The sequence below is a fragment of the Phragmites australis genome, chromosome 1 (genome assembly GCF_958298935.1).
Source record: "Phragmites australis chromosome 1, lpPhrAust1.1, whole genome shotgun sequence".
NCBI lineage: Eukaryota > Viridiplantae > Streptophyta > Magnoliopsida > Poales > Poaceae > Phragmites > Phragmites australis.
In genome coordinates, this window is record NC_084921.1 from 25064429 (window position 1) to 25080957 (window position 16529).

Sequence of the window (16529 nt, forward strand, 5' to 3'; positions counted from 1 at the left end):
CCCAAAGTATTTTAAGGTCATCCACCAATGGTCTCTGGAACACATCGATGTGGTTGCCAGGTTGCCTCAGCCCTTGGATTAAAATTGACATTATAAGGTACTTTCTCTTATGACATAGCCAAAGATGAAGATTGTATATGCATAGAACTATTGGCCACGTGATATGTCTACTGCTCATGTAACCAAAAGGATTCATTCCATCTGTGCTCAAAGAAAACCTAATGTTCCTTAGTTCTGCGGTAAACTCCCTGAATTTCATATCGATGTTTCGTCATTGTACACAATCAACAGGGTGCCACAAGTTTGAATCATTCTTATGGCCCTCTTTGTGCCAATGAAGCAATTTGGTCTCCTTTTTTGGCAAACCAACGCTTCAATCGAGGTATTACAGGAAGATACTACATCACCTTTGCAAGAGGTACTTTGTTCCTATGGGCATTCCCCATCGTTATGCCACTTGTATCAAGGGGTTTCACATATTGGACACTCATGCAAGTCTGCATACTCACTACGATAAATAATACAGTCTCGCTTGCAAGCATGGATTATTTTCACTTCCAATCCCAAGAGACAAATTATCTTCTTTGCTTCATATGTGGATGTATGTAGTAGCTTCCCGTTGGGAAGCAATGCTACTAACAACCGTAACAAGACAATGGAAGTCTTATTAGACCACCCATTGCTTGCTTTCAATTTCAAAAGTAGGAGTACCACATGCAGCAATGTGTATTGTTTCTCACAACCTGGGTATAAAGGTTTCTTCGACTACCGCACAAATTTCTGAAATCAAGCAAACTCTCTATCATTGTATTCATCATTCCCCTCGACATTGCAGACCATTTGCTCCAAATTTTCAAGAATATCATCACCTCGATCCATGAAGTCATCAACAATCTATTTGATGTCCCTTTCTAGAATAACTTCATACACATCACACTCAAGCTCTCCTGATTCATGCATATCGCAATCAGGGTCATTCACACCTTCTTGTGCATGCTTGGTCTAACATGTATTGTTTGGTGTGAATCCACGTATAATCAAATGTGCATGTATATTCTGTGATTCTGGAAACTTTCTCTCATTTTTATAATCAATGCATGGATAAGACATAAATTTCACATTCTTGTTCAACATATCTATCTCGGCAACACGCATGAAACCAGGCATGCCATTAAGGAACTCATCACAAGAACAATTTTCTAGGTACATCCACTTTGATCAGCCATCTGTAATTTTTAAAAGTTAACATTTATTGAATTTTTCAACCTAAAGAATTGTTTTAAGTGCAAATTTTATAGGCAATATAATGGTCCTAAACTAGAAAAAGATAACATACGTATTTTTAACAGAAGCTTGAACACAAGCTCAAATAGTTTTTTAAGCTATGGTTCTATCAACCTACCAATTCAGAGCTAAAGGAAGTAAATTCTAACCTCTACGAATTCTAATAGAGGAAGCTCGCACTGCAAAGGAAGCTCCAAACAAATCGCCCCACAGAGGAAGCTCGTGCTGCAGAGTTGAACAAAAGCTCAAATATTTGGACGCAATGGTTCTATGCATCTAGCTACCAAATTGGAGCTAAAGAAGGTAAATACTAACATCTAGTTATTCCAATAGAGGAAGCTTGCGCGCTGTAGAGGGAGCTCCAAAGAAATCGCCTCGCAGGGGGAGCTCAGCACGCTGTCTGAAGACTCACGCACGCCTCTGTCTGAAAAACTCGCGTCAAAGGGTTAAACAAATAATTTAGGGACACAAACAGTTATTACAATGAACCGTCTATATGTTCACCATCGTGAAGACGGCCGTCCAGATGGTTTGTCATTTTCAACCATCTGTGACTACCACAAAGACACGGAAGGGTTTTAAAAGAAATCGTCTGTGACAAAGGTATAGACGGGTTTTATTAAAACCCATCTGCATTTATCTGAGAGACATAGATGGATTTGTAAAATTCATCTGTGTATGTTGGTACACCCAGACGGCGGGAATGTTGCTAACTCATCTGTCTTAGAAACCGTCTATGGCTATTTTGTTACTAACGGGTCCTAATAAACCGTATGTGATACTCTGTCTACTTTCACTGTTTCTGTGGAAGTGAACTTTCGATAAAAATTTTAACCCAATTGGGAAAAACATTCAACTTGATTTGGGGAAACTTTCAACTAGATCCATCAAAACATTCAAATTGTTTAGAGGAAACTTTTAAATTGATTACAATTTTTTTTTGTAACAACTTAGAAAAGCTCTCAATTGACAACAAAGTGCTTACGGAGGGGAGCGACCCGAGCTCACCATGGCTCGCGGGCATGAGCGAGCCCAAGTGAGGGGGCATAGGTGTGATTGCCACCTTCAATTCTTCAAAGATGTTATTGCTAATTTGTTGTTCATAGTGTTTTAATCATAATTTCCAAATAAAAGATAAATTCTATTCCTTGTGCTTAATTTATGTGATCATGTGGCGTGTTGTCCTTTATATTTCTTTCCTACTGATGCATGAAATGAAATACCAATGTGATCAGAAAATGTAAAAAAATTCATTGATGATATCCTATTTATTTTACAGTTTGCACTTTTCTACGATAAATGGTACTTCCTATAGAGAGAAAGGGTTGCGCAAGCATGACCACGGTGAGTATTAGTTTTTGACACTCTGATTGATAATTTGCCAAGTATCTTGAATGGTTGTAAGCTAGAATTTACTTAATGCTTGCATATTTTGTTCACATCTGATTCGCTATTAATACTATACACATCATCAATACGAACTTAGATCTTGTCATTGTAAAAATATTTATGGTTATGAAACAAATTTTTTAGCTATGTATAACCATTGTAAGAATGTTGTGCCCGCCACTGCTCACGGGTGGTGGCACCATGCTTCTGGTGGCAGAGGGGCTGTCGCCACCCATGGGTTGTCCTTAATAATTCAGCGGCTCTGTATAAGAAAAGAAAACATGTGCCATATATCATCATCCGAGTCGCTGACAAAACAAATGGGACCTTGGGGCTTCACACAGATCAACTCGCTTTCGATATGAACTGGATCATGCTTTCTGTTCATATATGTATATTGTTATTAGAAGAGAGTACTTACAGTCGTTTGATGCAGTTGCGGCAGCTTGCCTCACGTCAGTCGATATATAGGATAGGGTGGCAGGTCGTGCCTGCCATGGCGTAAATTGGACTGTTCAGCCACTGTTGCCGGCAACGATGCATCCACAAATAAGTGTCCGCTTTTCCGTCCAATATATGGCAGCGTTTTATGACGTAAATACTTTTGCATCTATCGTATATCTCACAATTTACGAAGCAGCAGCAAGCATTTTAAGAAAAGTCTCGGATAATATTTGCATTGATCTGTACACATGTAGCCTGCTCCAAACTAGATGGTCCATTGATCCATCTAAAAAAGCACTTCTGTGCCCTAGGATAAGAGGGATAGAGCACAACTGCACAAATGGACTTGCAAAGCCAGAATATTTTCATGAAGAGCCTGCCTTGTAACGAATGATTTGTCAGGGGCCACATGATATGTGCAATAACAGGAATGGGTAAGCATAGGTAGCACTATGGCTAACAAGATTACAAGAACATGACTGCAATGATGTAAAAGATAGTTACACTTCCACAAGGCAACTTGTTCACCAAAGAAAAAAATAATAGTATGATCGAATGAAGCATGCAGTTATTTCTGCCAGAAAAGGTACCAGCGCTGTGTGTGAAGCCAGACTATCAGCATAAATACAGTCCAGTGCTTCAAAATGGAGAAAATATCTGTCTCCAATAAATGATGATAATAATAATAATAATCCCATCACGCTTCCCTTGCCATTATCTCTCTTTTTTTCCTTTCTCTTTTTTTTTCATTTCACAAGAAGAATTATAACATTCAGGTTGACAACAACAATATCACGTAACCACATAGTTGTACAGATCTGCTTACAAATTCTATGTTTCCAAGCCAGGTCTAGCAAACATATAACCGACCTAATCACAAATCGAGGAAACACTTGGTAGCCCCATAGTTCACAATGGCAGTAACTCGATAGTCACTTGTGCAATGTTAGTCAAACATATGCAAATCTTACAACTCCTTTTAGTAAGAATGAAAAATTGTGAATCAAAGCATACGCTGAAAGAACTATTAAGCTCATATATCAACATCACCTCCGGAGCTGGCTGAATCACCATCACTGCCATCAGTACCACTGCTGCTGCTCCCACTTCCGCTACCGCTCCCACTGCTGCTGCTGCTACTGCTGCTCCCGCTAGAGCTAGAGCTATCCTGCTCCCCCTGCTGCCCTTCTGCATTCACTTGAGCTCGCAGTGCCTCAGCTGCATTGAGCCCCTCATCAGCTTCATCATTTACATCTACATCAGCAATTTCATCATCTATGTCGTTCTGATTTGGTGAGTTGATGTCAAAACCACGAACAGACATCCCTTGACCCGAGGCCATGTTATTCGGTGAGCCATTATCATCATCACCACCAAGTATGTCTAGGTTCTCCTCTTGATCATCTGGATCAGGTGAAACGGCAAATGGGTTTGTGGTAACAGGTTGATATGCGGTGCTCTTGTTATTGTATCTTGGGCCTGCAATGGGCATATGAGCAATGAGCATACTCTTCTGAGCAATAAATATATCTTCTTACTCATTAATTTTAGAAAAAAGTCTATTTTTCGTCCCTCAACTATCGAGTTGGTTTAATTTTCATCATTCAACTCCAATACCATAAATCTTTCATCCCCTAATATTTAAAACCGCCCGGAACTCGTCCATTGACCTGTTTCAGAGTGAAGCACATGTGGCGCTGCTGACTTGCATCCCGCGTGGCCTGATCATGCTGACTTAGCCACTCCCATATTGGGTCCACCTGTCAGCCTCTTCTTCTTCTCCACTTCACCTTCCGCCTCCTCGCGCTCATGGCTTCCGTGATGCCGTGGTCCCGCTCGTCCCGTGACTCATGTTGGACGCGCTGCAGCAGGTGCATGACTTGGCCTCCTCCGTGCGCATCACGCTCGTCGACGCACTGCTCCACGAGCAAGACCGGTGTGCCCACCTACGACCTCACCGCCTACCTCCTGATCCTCCCGCTCCTCCGCAACGCGCGGAGGTCGAGCGACCGTTCCCATGTGCGGAGGTTGAGTGACCGTGCGCGGCGGCGAGGGCTCGAGCCAACGGTGGAGATGGCGCTCCGGCGCATCTTGGTTCAAAACGGCGAGCGCATGAGCATCGCCTCGATGCGGGAAGTCAATTTCTAAGGCTTGCCGACGGCGGAGTGGCTCGAGTGGAGCTGCCCACGGTGGCTAGAGGGGAGGGAGAATGGGCTACGAGGCCGACAACGCTACGATGCATTTTCGGCCGAACCGAAGGGCGCACGAGCACCACCTCGATGCGGGGAGTGAATCCCCTCATCGAGGTGAGCCGGACCTCGCCCCGGTTGGACCGGCGACCTTCGCCGAGCCTCGGAGTGGAGGAGCTCCGGTGGGGTGGCGGCACAACGACTAAATGGCCAAATTGGAGCGGGGCGGAGGAGATCGAGGCGAGCTCGAGGCGAAATAGCTCATCGAGATTTGACTGGGCCGAGGAGAACGGCGACGCGGCGCACTGGCGAGACAAAGTAGAGGAGAGCGGGCCGGTGCACCCACAAGGTGTTCCGCGAAAGCTTTGCCATCAAGGAGATCGATCGAAGGGAGACGCAAAGCCGAAGCCCTGATGCGTTTCATCGCCGTTCGATTTCGCTGCCGGTCGTGTTCACCAAGTCTCACCGATGGGAAGCTCTACTGATTGAAGCCTCACCTTCGATTTGTCCCTACCACACCAAGTCCTACGGTCGCCGCCCACTGAGCCCATTTGCCGCGTGCACCCCCAGAGCTGCTGGCCACCGCCCATGGAAGATCAGTTAGGCGCAGATGCCACCCGTCATCCCTACTATGGGCCTCCGCCCACCATGGAAGAGCGAAGATTGGCATGAGGCACCGCCGTGTTGAAGCCCTGCTGCGTGGAAGATTCACCACGCCGCTACCCCATGGCCGCACCGCATCTCTTGCAGGTTGCCGCCCTCGAGCCCACGCTGTCCTTGCTGTCATGTGAGTCCGCATGCCCCTACTGCTGCTTGCTGCGAAGGAGGCATGGAGAACCCGACTGGAGGCGCTAACGTCTTAGCCACATGAGCCTCTTTATCTAACATGGCGCACCCAGTCAACGTGCATGTTCATGTTAGATCCGATTCAGATACACCATATGTGCAAAACCACCATAAAATGGCCAGAGGGATGGATAGCGAACGGTTTTAGAAGTTAGAGGACTTAAGATTTCTGGGTTTTGAGATGAGGGATGATTTTTAAACCAACTCGATAGTTGAGGGATCAAAAATGGACTTTTTCCTCAATTTTAATGGATAACTATCTATGCCTCTAGAATGGAACATAAGGCAAGGAGAAAAACCATAACAACCTTAATACTCCTATAAAACCATATCTAATTGTCGGAGAATTAACTCCAGTCGTAGGGATCCCGAGAGACCTCTCTTTAGAGATTCGACCGGGGGGATGATCCTGAATAAGTTCGTCGGAGAAATAAATGGAAATGAATGCAACGGCCGGTGGTGGAGGTGTTGACCTAGTGCAAGAAGAAGTAAATACACCAGAATTTAGACAGGTTCGGACCGCACGGAGGCGTAATACCCTACTCCTGTATGGATGCTATAACTTCCTGAGGAAGTCCCTCAAGGATCTTGCGGGTTACAAGGATGTTGGTCTATCTAAGAGCTTGAGGCTCCTTGTTCTTCGGCTGGGACTGGGCTCAGCCTTCCTCACAGTGCTCTCTTGCGCTGTGTTCTTCACTTGGTCCCTGTTTTTCTATTCTTCGTCTCTTCTTTTTTTTTTTGCCTCTCTTGCTTCTGTACCGCCGGCTGCTTTAAGTACCCGCCGGCCACGACATACCCCGAACGGAAGGAGGGGGCACGAGTTCCGAGACGCCATAAATGGAAAGAGCATCATCATTTCCTCTGGGCGAAGTGACCGGGGGTGGAAAATGCATTGCACGCCCGGTCATCCGTCACCATAAATGCCCTGGCAACGGACGCCGTGGAGAGGGCCCACCGAGCAGCCGCAGAGCAACCCAGCGTGCTTGCCCTGTCTTGTTCCCCTGCCACAGCAGCGCGGCAGACGGAACGCCTTGGTCCTTACGACGTTATCCCGAGACAAGCCGGATGGCACGGGACGGGACCCGTGCAATTAATAACTCCACGCCTCTCTGCCAAAACATGGCAGGAACTGACGCTGAGCGCTGCGGGAGCAGTTGGAGGCGACAGGCCACGCACGCTCATTAAATGTGGCATCGGGCCTTTGACTGATTGACACCTCACCGGTAGGCCCCTCGGGGGTCTTTCTGGGTCGTCGGGGTACCGAGTGCTCGGGGGGTACTGTTCACATCCCTGAGTACTCTCCCGAGAATGCCTTTCCTTGTCCTCGGGGTGCCGAGTGCTCGGGGGTACTGTTCACCTACCCGAGCACTCTTGTACGGACCCTCGGGGAACCGAGTGCTCGGGGGCTGCCGCATGCAGCCCCGAGCACTCTTGTACGGATCCTCGGGGAACCGAGTGCTCGGGGGCTGCCGCACGCAGCCCCGAGCACTCTCTCCCGGAACTTAGCTTTCCTGATCGTCGGGGGACTAGGGTGCTCGGGGGTGACCGTACACCTCCCCGAGTACTTTCTTCCCGGTACTTGGATTCCGTGGATCATCGGGGAACTGGGGTACTCGGGGGCCACCGACTGTGGCCTCGAGCACCTTCTCCCGGGACTTGACCTTTTCTCATCCTACAGGAGAGACCTCGCGGGATAGCGCCATGTGGCGGATGACTGGCCTGGCCTCGGGATTCGGGAACCCCCGGTTCCTGATACACCGACACTAATATTCTTTCATCTCTTGGAAAATCATCAAGTATTTAAATATGGTATTGAGGGAAACATGGCACTAGTATGCCTGCGAATTCTAGAATAGCATGTATTTAGTGACCTAATGTTGTGCGACTAGAGCTTCTATGCATCCGTGATGAGTTTCTTGGTAGGCCATCAAGACAGAGAGGGATGATGATGGAGATCATGGGCGACAGTGGTGACCTACCTAATGAGGGGAAAGGATGACGACCTGCTTAGACTAAAGGAAAAGTAAGAGGAAAATAAAATTAAGGCAGTGAAAGACAGGCAACCCACGCTGCCCAAGCCACCTTTAGACTAACACAATGGCACTAGCCCTCGATCAAGTTCAAATGTGGTGTGTGTACGAGTCGTCCTTGTAATCGCAAAAAAAAAGTTCCAAAACTGTCAGAAATATAGACGATGCTAATGCCCAGTGTTGTACCACCATTAGCGTAGCAGCAACTTGCCCTACACCCTTCGCAACATCGAGGCAAGGAGGTTGGATTTGTCCTTCTACCATTCCACTCTCGTTTCATTCCCTATTGGTCACCTAATTATGGCATAAGTGCTTACCTTAACACTGGCACAATGCTAACGTCCTAGCGCCATGTTAATTGATCACTTTAACACCTAGGATGGAATATATCTAGATATCGAAAGTACTAAAGCCAACAAAATTACAAACTAATATTGATATAAATGTATCATGTTTCATTGCAGCAATTGTGTGCCGTTACTACTATTCCCATGCAAACCTACCTTCACCATTCCCAGTGAAACATATCGTCCTTGAGTATAGGGGGTGGCAAACTCCAACCAGGTGCCAAGCAGGGTTCTTAAACCTAGATTGTCACGCATCGGCAGTAAATATGTAGTCAACATGATACTCGAGGTTAGCATCACGTTGATCCTCTTGAAGATAGCTCATTGACTTGATATTCAATTAAACACCTAGCGATGCCCGTCACAACTGGTATTTGTGAAGACCTAGACGTGTGACAAGCTTCATATGGCGAGACAAGAGTTGGTGGAGCCAATGCAATCAAGTCTCACTTGTGCACAACTACATTCATCCAATCTTGAAGGCCTAATGCTTCTTGTTGCTAAGGATCTTCAACGAAGCAGATTTCTTCCTTGATGAATCTTGTTTTATGCCACATCTTGTCTCTAGAGTTGTCAAGTGTTCCAAGATCATCTAACGATAGCCTCCTAATACGTCATGACCTCCTTTAATTGCATCAAAGGACAAGTGGAACAAGAAAACAAGAGGAGAGACGGCTAGAGAGAAGAATATTGGACATCTTTTCTTCTTTTCATCGCTTCTTGATTTAAGTCATTAAATCCCGCTCATAAAGAGGGGTCTTGGACAACTAATGGGAATTACCTAATAATATGGAAGCTAATAGATATTGCAAATAATTAAGCTAACAATAGGAAACTAAACATATGGAAATCTATCTCCTTGCCACTGCCAGGTTCCTTCTTACTATGCATGCTTAGTTCCATGCTACAACATTACACCCTTCCAGCGAAATAGTAATTAAACTCATCCTCAAAATGTAACATAGGGGTCACAAACTCCATCACCAGTATAGCGGCCAAGGTTGAAACTCTAGGTAGTCGCATGATGGTTACATTGTGACGAAAATAATTGTCAAATAACATTTTATTATAGCCAGAAGAAAATAATTCATTCCCTCTACTACATCATATCCCACATTCAAAACACCAATCCCACCCATTGTTACCCCTTTGGCCCACACTATACATAGTCTCCTACCTTATCCTCTCACTTTCTCGCACACAATTCACCCTGCCCTCTCCAAAAACCACAACCATCGCCACCCAATTGACCAATCCGGGCAGCTGATCCATGAGGGATGATCAACTATAGTGGCTCCCTCCTCCGGGTCTATAGCAAGGGGGCACAACAATGAGGAAACCCTAAGTTGAGACCCCCCTCAAAAATATTAGGGTCTGTATATACAGTGGGAGAGGAACAACCCCCAGCTTGCCCCTTTCTCACCTACCTAAGATGAAGGGTATAACTAGCACCAGGTGTCAGATTTAACTAAATCATGCAGATGTAATCAACCACTAATATCAAAGCTGGCTAAGAAACTAAATGAGTTATTGACACACATACAGCCAAAAGAAAATTCTACGAGGACCTCTCAACTATAGACCCTTCTTGACCCTTCCAACCACATGACACATGTAGAATAAATCAATCATCCCTTCAATCAGTCTTGTGTCATCATTTGAAGGTCCAAGAAAAGGGTCTAAAAGCTAGAGTGTCTCATAAGATTTATTTCCCACGGAGTGATATTACCTGGATTTTCAGGTTCACCTATGTCAATGCGCTCAATCTCAACCTGCACAGTCATTATCAAAGGTCAGAATTATGATTAATAGAATCTCTTGAAACATAAAACTTGAATTGACTCTATATAAGGCCAGATCATGAATGTAGGCCAAGTTCCATACAATGCTTTTGTGAGCATATCAAAATCTTCATCAACTGATAAATTTGACTAAACATACATTTTCAGAGGAATTTAACCTATCACATACATGACAGAGTAAGTTTGAAATGATATGAGAAACTTTTAAATTAACCAAAAGCAGGCACCTAAAAAAATTTTAAAAAAAACTGTGCATAATGATTGAGACAATGTGGCCCTATTTGGCAAGGCTCCAGCTCCCAGCTCCACCTCAGATCTGAAGTTTGTATACTAAAATAAAGTAGTTTAAGCATATATGTTTAATCTAAAATAAAAACAAGATGGCTCATCTAAACACCCCCGGTGTACCCACAACTCCAACTCCAACTCCATGAATTTTTGGAGCTAGAGATACCCACAACCACCAAGTAGACAAGTAATGGTCCTAAAAATGTCCCCATCAGGAGTCTCTTGCCAAGGGGCAAGTCAAGTTTCACATCCCAACTAAAGTTAAAGTCTTTGCAGAAAGTAGGGTAGCTCAACTGTCATTTTTACCAAGTTACCAAGATCCACATCTTAAGAAACAGAATGGAGTCAACTACCATATTTTGCCAAATAAACCTTTGTAGTGGTCAGGGCTAACCATACATGCTATCTAATGTTTTGACTTCTAAATTACAAGTTTATTTAATGTTTAAAGAAAATTAGAAGGGCATGCTAAAGCACAGCAATCAGGAAGATTTGGGTTTGAATATCAAAGACCAATGTTTTTGTACACCACTAAAAAAATAAAAAAAAATCAAATCAAATCTTCATTACTTTGTATGCCACCAATATAACACTAATCTTGTGAAGCTCCAGGGCATGCTGGCAGTACATTGAACTCAATAAACTTTTGAACTGATTAGATTTTAAGTTAGGCCGACATATAACTTGTGATTCACAATTCCTTGTCAAACCTTTCACCTTTACAATGAAGATAATCGGGTAGCACGCTTTACAACATTCCAAATTTCCAGTAATCTATCCGGTTTAAGATACTATTGATGAAGATTGTTGAAGTACATAGAGATGATTGATCAATGATAACAAAAACCTCTCGGCAGAGATATTACGCATTATAGTGTTTGGTAGTTTAAATAGTACCTATTAGAAGTCCTCATACTTACTATTCAATATTATATCTCAGTTGTTCTCTTCTTGCTGAATCGAAAAGTGAAAAGCTAACAAAAGAAAGAACAATGACAAACTCTTATCTAGGGCATCTAAAATGGTAACAGAACTTACAGGAACTGAGTGAACAGCAGGTTTGCTCATCTGCCTCTTGCCAACTTTCGCTAATGGAGGAGAATGAGACTCTACACCCATTCCAGTAGTTGTAGCTGCCAAATTAGCTGCTGCAAACTCTCCTGGAACTCGGACATGCCTTAATCTCTTGACAGCCCGATGTAACCTCTCCAGGTGAAAGGTCTCACCGTCAAAAAACAAGACACCATCATTGTCCTTGTACTCTTCTTGGCTTCCTTCAAATGTCACCTTTGGCTTGCCAGGCTGATTATTATGGAATTCCACAGTAACTCGGTTATCTTTAGTACTCTGCAGAGACCCAGCTTGAGTCTTATCAATTGATGCTGGCTTAAATTCATCTGTCAACTCAAAGATAAGAAAATGATTTAGTGTAGAACCTGAATTTTTACTTATAACATAAAAGAATAAGGACACACAAGCTTTAACAGATCACAAAGAGTACGCAGTTGGACTACTGGATGGTATGTGAAAACTAGCTTTGGTTGATTCCAAGTCAATTATGCCCACTGTGATAACTTTTGTAGTAGGAATCTCAGCATACAATGCATGAAAAGAAATAACAAAAAGTATCATTATCTTTATTAGCATCTAGATAACAAAAAGTAGACCCTAATGCCTCAGGCATTAGCCAATAGCTGAATACGCAGATAAACATGAAGAAGGGTATAAGATCAGTGTGCATGGATCAATTCATTACATATGTTTTATAGCATGTCTTTCTGCCCAAAAAAAATTGTGCGATGTTGAACTCAATTGTCAAAAAATGGACTATTACAAGGAAGGAAATGCTAGAAAGCATCCAACAGAAAGCTGCTTACGTTGGGCTTTCATTGAAGCGATTTGGCTAGTTAAGCACTGGTCTAGAGAACAATAAGCATTGCCCAGGAGACCAATTTACTTAGGTCAGCCATGGCAGCCTTTCCAAGCCATCAAGGGGAAGAAGAAAAAAAAAGTTGAGCCTCTTTGGATTCAGGAGATTTGTATCCAAATCCTTATAGCTCAAATTTGAACTGAAACTTAATTCCTAGAGAAATCCCCCTCTCACGCAAACACCCCATAAGAAAGATTATTTCTAACAGTTTGGGAAAGATCAGTTTTGACTTTCAATTCTTTTGGATGATCAACAAGTTAATTTTGGAGACTAATGAAAAACTCAATAGTAAAAAGGTTCCACAGCCTAGTATTATCAACACAAAAAGGATGTCAAGTGAAGAACCTACTAAGTAGACCTTTTTCAGTTCAAATCATTTCAAGTAAAAAAAGGTTCACGGAGCCAGTAAAATGCCCCATCAGCAGCAAAGCTTGCACAAAAATTAAGAAGGGCCATCATTCACAGGAAGATGAATTGCATAAGAAACAAATGGTCATTTCTATTTTCTAGTAGCTATAGGAAATAATGTCCCATACTTTCTCCAAGGGATTACAACACTAAAATGAGGCATAGACCACGTTGGCCCTCAATAAGCTCAATAATGTCCCCTAAACTACTTTGTGCAAACTGTAAAGCCAACCCTTGTTCAATTGAGATAAATTAAATTCTTAATAATCACATGAAGGACTCGGGCATTCAGGCTTGAGGAAAATCCTGACTTCAAGCCACAAATTTGCTGACTCAGGTGACTCCATGATATCACACTCTCCCTTTTGAAAGAGAGCCCTAATTAATGATGATCATGATTTGTGAAATCTGATGGCCAAAATGTATAAGCCATAAGCCAACTAAGAGGAGAAATACTAAGACCGCAAAATAACTAGAAATGCTTGCATAAAAGAAGGATCAAGAAACACAAGACAGTTTGTTATTGTTTATTATTGCTTGTCTATCATGCTTTTTTCAAATTATCTGTCAATTATTCATCTCACAGTGGCTTTTCTGAAATTGTTGTTCTCTAATACCAAGTGACCAAATCTAAACTGAAGGGGCGAAATTGAATATAATCAACAGTTTGATAAAAATAATAAGCAACAGAAGTCTGATTCCATAATATCTGCCAGGAGTACATAAAAACTACCAAACTATTAGGCAAAATAATTCAAAATGTGAGTCGAACTCTTTCAAATACCTGTTTCTCTATCGTTATCAAACTTTCATAATTTTAGGGCATAACAATTGCTACCTGATCAACCAAACGAATAGCAGAACAAAACCAATTTACAGCAGGTATCCTAGAAAGATGACTGAAAATAAGACATTCAAAAGAAGGCAGAGCGCTGTGCTTAATGATGTAATCACAATCCAATCGTCGGTACCAGAACAGGCTGCCGCGGCTAATTCAACTAGTTCTAGACCACGAATTACACGCCACGACTCCCGCACCGTGTCAAAACATCCCTACCTCCCATGGGGCTAACCAAAGCTCCAAACGTCGCCGATGCGGATCTTACGCTACGGCGGCGTACGCCGGGCGCGCAAGCCTGACGAGTCGCTGAAGCGATTCGTGAGTTGAGAAACAGAGAACGAAAGGGGAGGAGGGGCGCTTACAGCGGAGGGTGCAGAACTTGGCGGTGGGGGAGGGGTCGCGGCACGAGGAGCCCAGCCGGAGATCGTACCAGCGGTTCGGCTGCGGCGCCATGCTCGGCTCGCCGTTGCTGCCGCTCGCCATCCCGCTCCGGCGGCGGCGCTCGATTCTATCCGATTTCGGGGGAGCGATGGGTCGGTGCCTTCTTTTATGCGAGCATTTCTAGTTACTTTGCGGGCTTAGTTAATCTGCTGCGGTGCTGCCATCGCTAAAGCGATTTTTTTATTTTTTAGTATATATTTTTTAAATAAAAAATTATAAATATATGTATATCTTTAAAAAGTTGAACTCTGCCACCCACCCGTTAGACCGTGGATAGGACTGGCTACTTGTTGTGTGTTTAATGCGCGACAGGTTGTAACAAGTGATAGGTCATTTTTTTAAAATAAAACAAGGATTGATTTTAAATTATAATCGTTGTGGATTAATCATATGAGAGGAGAAGCCGGTAATTTGACTGGTCAAGTTAAACATCTATTATAACATAATATAACAAATAACTAATGTTTCTTAAAATACTATATCTGATACCTAACATATGTCAAAACTAGATTTAATAGCTAACTTATTTTGTTTATAAAAAACTAAAATAGAATATTTACCTTCATCATAGATGTATTTTGATATGGCTTTGCCTCCCTCCCCTCCACTCTCCTCTCACTCTCACACTCACTCTGTTTGCTAGAGGTATAAATGAGCATTGTAATTCTGAGATGATCAACACACCTATTATACAGGAAAAGTTGTCACCCATCCAAAAAATGATAACTTTTCCGTGGGCCCCAAGCAGTGCAGAGGCTCCTGTCATGTTTTGAAAAGGCGACATCTATCTGTCACCTTTCCATCATGCGATAAGTGGACGTGGTAGCCACTATGGCATCCTAGTCGAGCTGATAGATCTTGTCGCCGTTGAAAGGGTGACATCGCTCTTCCAATGGGCGACATGTCTCCTATTGCCCTTCTAACAGACGACATGAGTCTAGATATGTAATTTTTCAAAACAGTAAGCATATATATTTTGTAATTATTTGGTTAGATTTATCTCCAACTTCTCGCCCCAGAAGTTGTAAGCCCAACCAAGCGAGCTGCTTTTCAAGACACTTCTCAGGAGTTAGGGTAATGAGGACATAGCTTCTTTGCATACACATAAGGTGAACTCGTTTCTCATTATTCATACTTTCTTCGTAAAGAATAGGATACTACTAGGTTTTGTGTTTTTTTTTGTTATTTAGGAATATAGGAGAAGCACCACAACCTTATGTGGACATCATCACTCGAAACCAAGTCTATTCGGACTCAAAGTCCAGCTCTAGTCGAACTCCAGATTCTTCTCAGAGTCCTAGGATATCACGTCAATAAAATGGGCATAACTCTCGCATACAAAATCCAATTGAGGTGATCTTAGACTTGTTGGAAAGCTTATGATGAGCCTTTTCCAATGAATCTGGTATCAACCAAATATCCCTTATAGCTTAATTAGAGTCGATGAAATAAGGTATTGTATCGCCATTTTGAGCCTTGTCGGGTCTTGTAATCATGTCGAGTTGGAGTCCATTTTTGTACACATCTATCCACGGCTACACAACCCTAGGTCGACCTCCTCACGTCCCGACTATATATACACACACACACAGCAGTCATTGTAGTTTAGACTCGAGTTTTGCTTAAATTATTCTGTTTTAGACAGTTTCACTATATATCGGTTTGTAGAACCCTAACTCGAGTACTTCATTGGTAATCAGCAATATTCAGATTGTATCTACCTATTATTGCTTGTGTTCTCGATTCGCTTGCAGGAAAAGCCTTCTTGGCGAGGTCAACTGTATCTTGACACGGTTGATAACCACGGAGCAGTGGTGTAGTGGTTACGAGGGTTCTCGATTTATTCTGATCAAAGCCTTTAGGTTATCAGCGTCGAAACTCTACCAAATCAACTTATTATATTACCTTTCAGAAGATTGGTCATGCCCCCATTAAGTGGTATCAGAGCCTCAGTTGCCCGTTAGGTAATCTCGTCTATCCCATTTGTTTTGTCATGTTCCATTACCTAGATTCCAGAAAATTTCCTCACAAAAAAGATTTAGATCTTAGTTTTTCCGTTGTCCAAACCACTTTGCACATATCGCAATTTTTATTTTAGTTTTCACATTGTTGAGTTTGAGCTTATCGTTGGTGTTATTATTGCTGGTTGAGTTATTATATTCTAGTTTCTAGTGTCAAGTCTTTGCTGTTGTGTATCTCGACTTGCCCTTGTCTACTATAACCAAGATTGTGTCACCTGTCGCTTCGACCACTAGCCGGGTTCAACCATCAATTTGGGTTCAACTGTCAA

At 43.0% G+C, this 16529-nt stretch overlaps 1 protein-coding gene across 1 annotated transcript; it reads right to left on the minus strand.

Annotated features, from left to right (window-relative positions):
• Positions 1-3894: 3894 nt before the first annotated feature.
• LOC133913211 (uncharacterized) lies at positions 3895-14382 on the minus strand. The gene is made up of 4 exons (XM_062356289.1): positions 14161-14382; positions 11658-12016; positions 10259-10301; positions 3895-4596 (listed from the first exon to the last, which is right to left on the minus strand). Exons 1-4 carry the CDS (start codon positions 14279-14281, stop codon positions 4151-4153), a joined length of 969 nt encoding a protein of 322 aa, XP_062212273.1. The 5' UTR covers positions 14282-14382; the 3' UTR covers positions 3895-4150.
• Between the last annotated feature and the right edge of the window lie 2147 nt (positions 14383-16529).

What these genes read in the sequence shown, in the direction of transcription:
- LOC133913211 (XM_062356289.1), bottom strand. Translation starts at nt 14,281, where the DNA reads ATGGCGAGCGGCAGCAACGGCGAGCCGAGCATGGCGCCGCAGCCGAAC. An exon ending in CAAGTTCTGCACCCTCCGCT is followed by an intron (nt 12,017 to 14,160) that starts GTAAGCGCCCCT and finishes TTGAGTTGACAG; the next exon opens with ATGAATTTAAGCCAGCATCA. An exon ending in AGGTGAACCTGAAAATCCAG is followed by an intron (nt 4,597 to 10,258) that starts GTAATATCACTC and finishes TGCCCATTGCAG; the next exon opens with GCCCAAGATACAATAACAAG.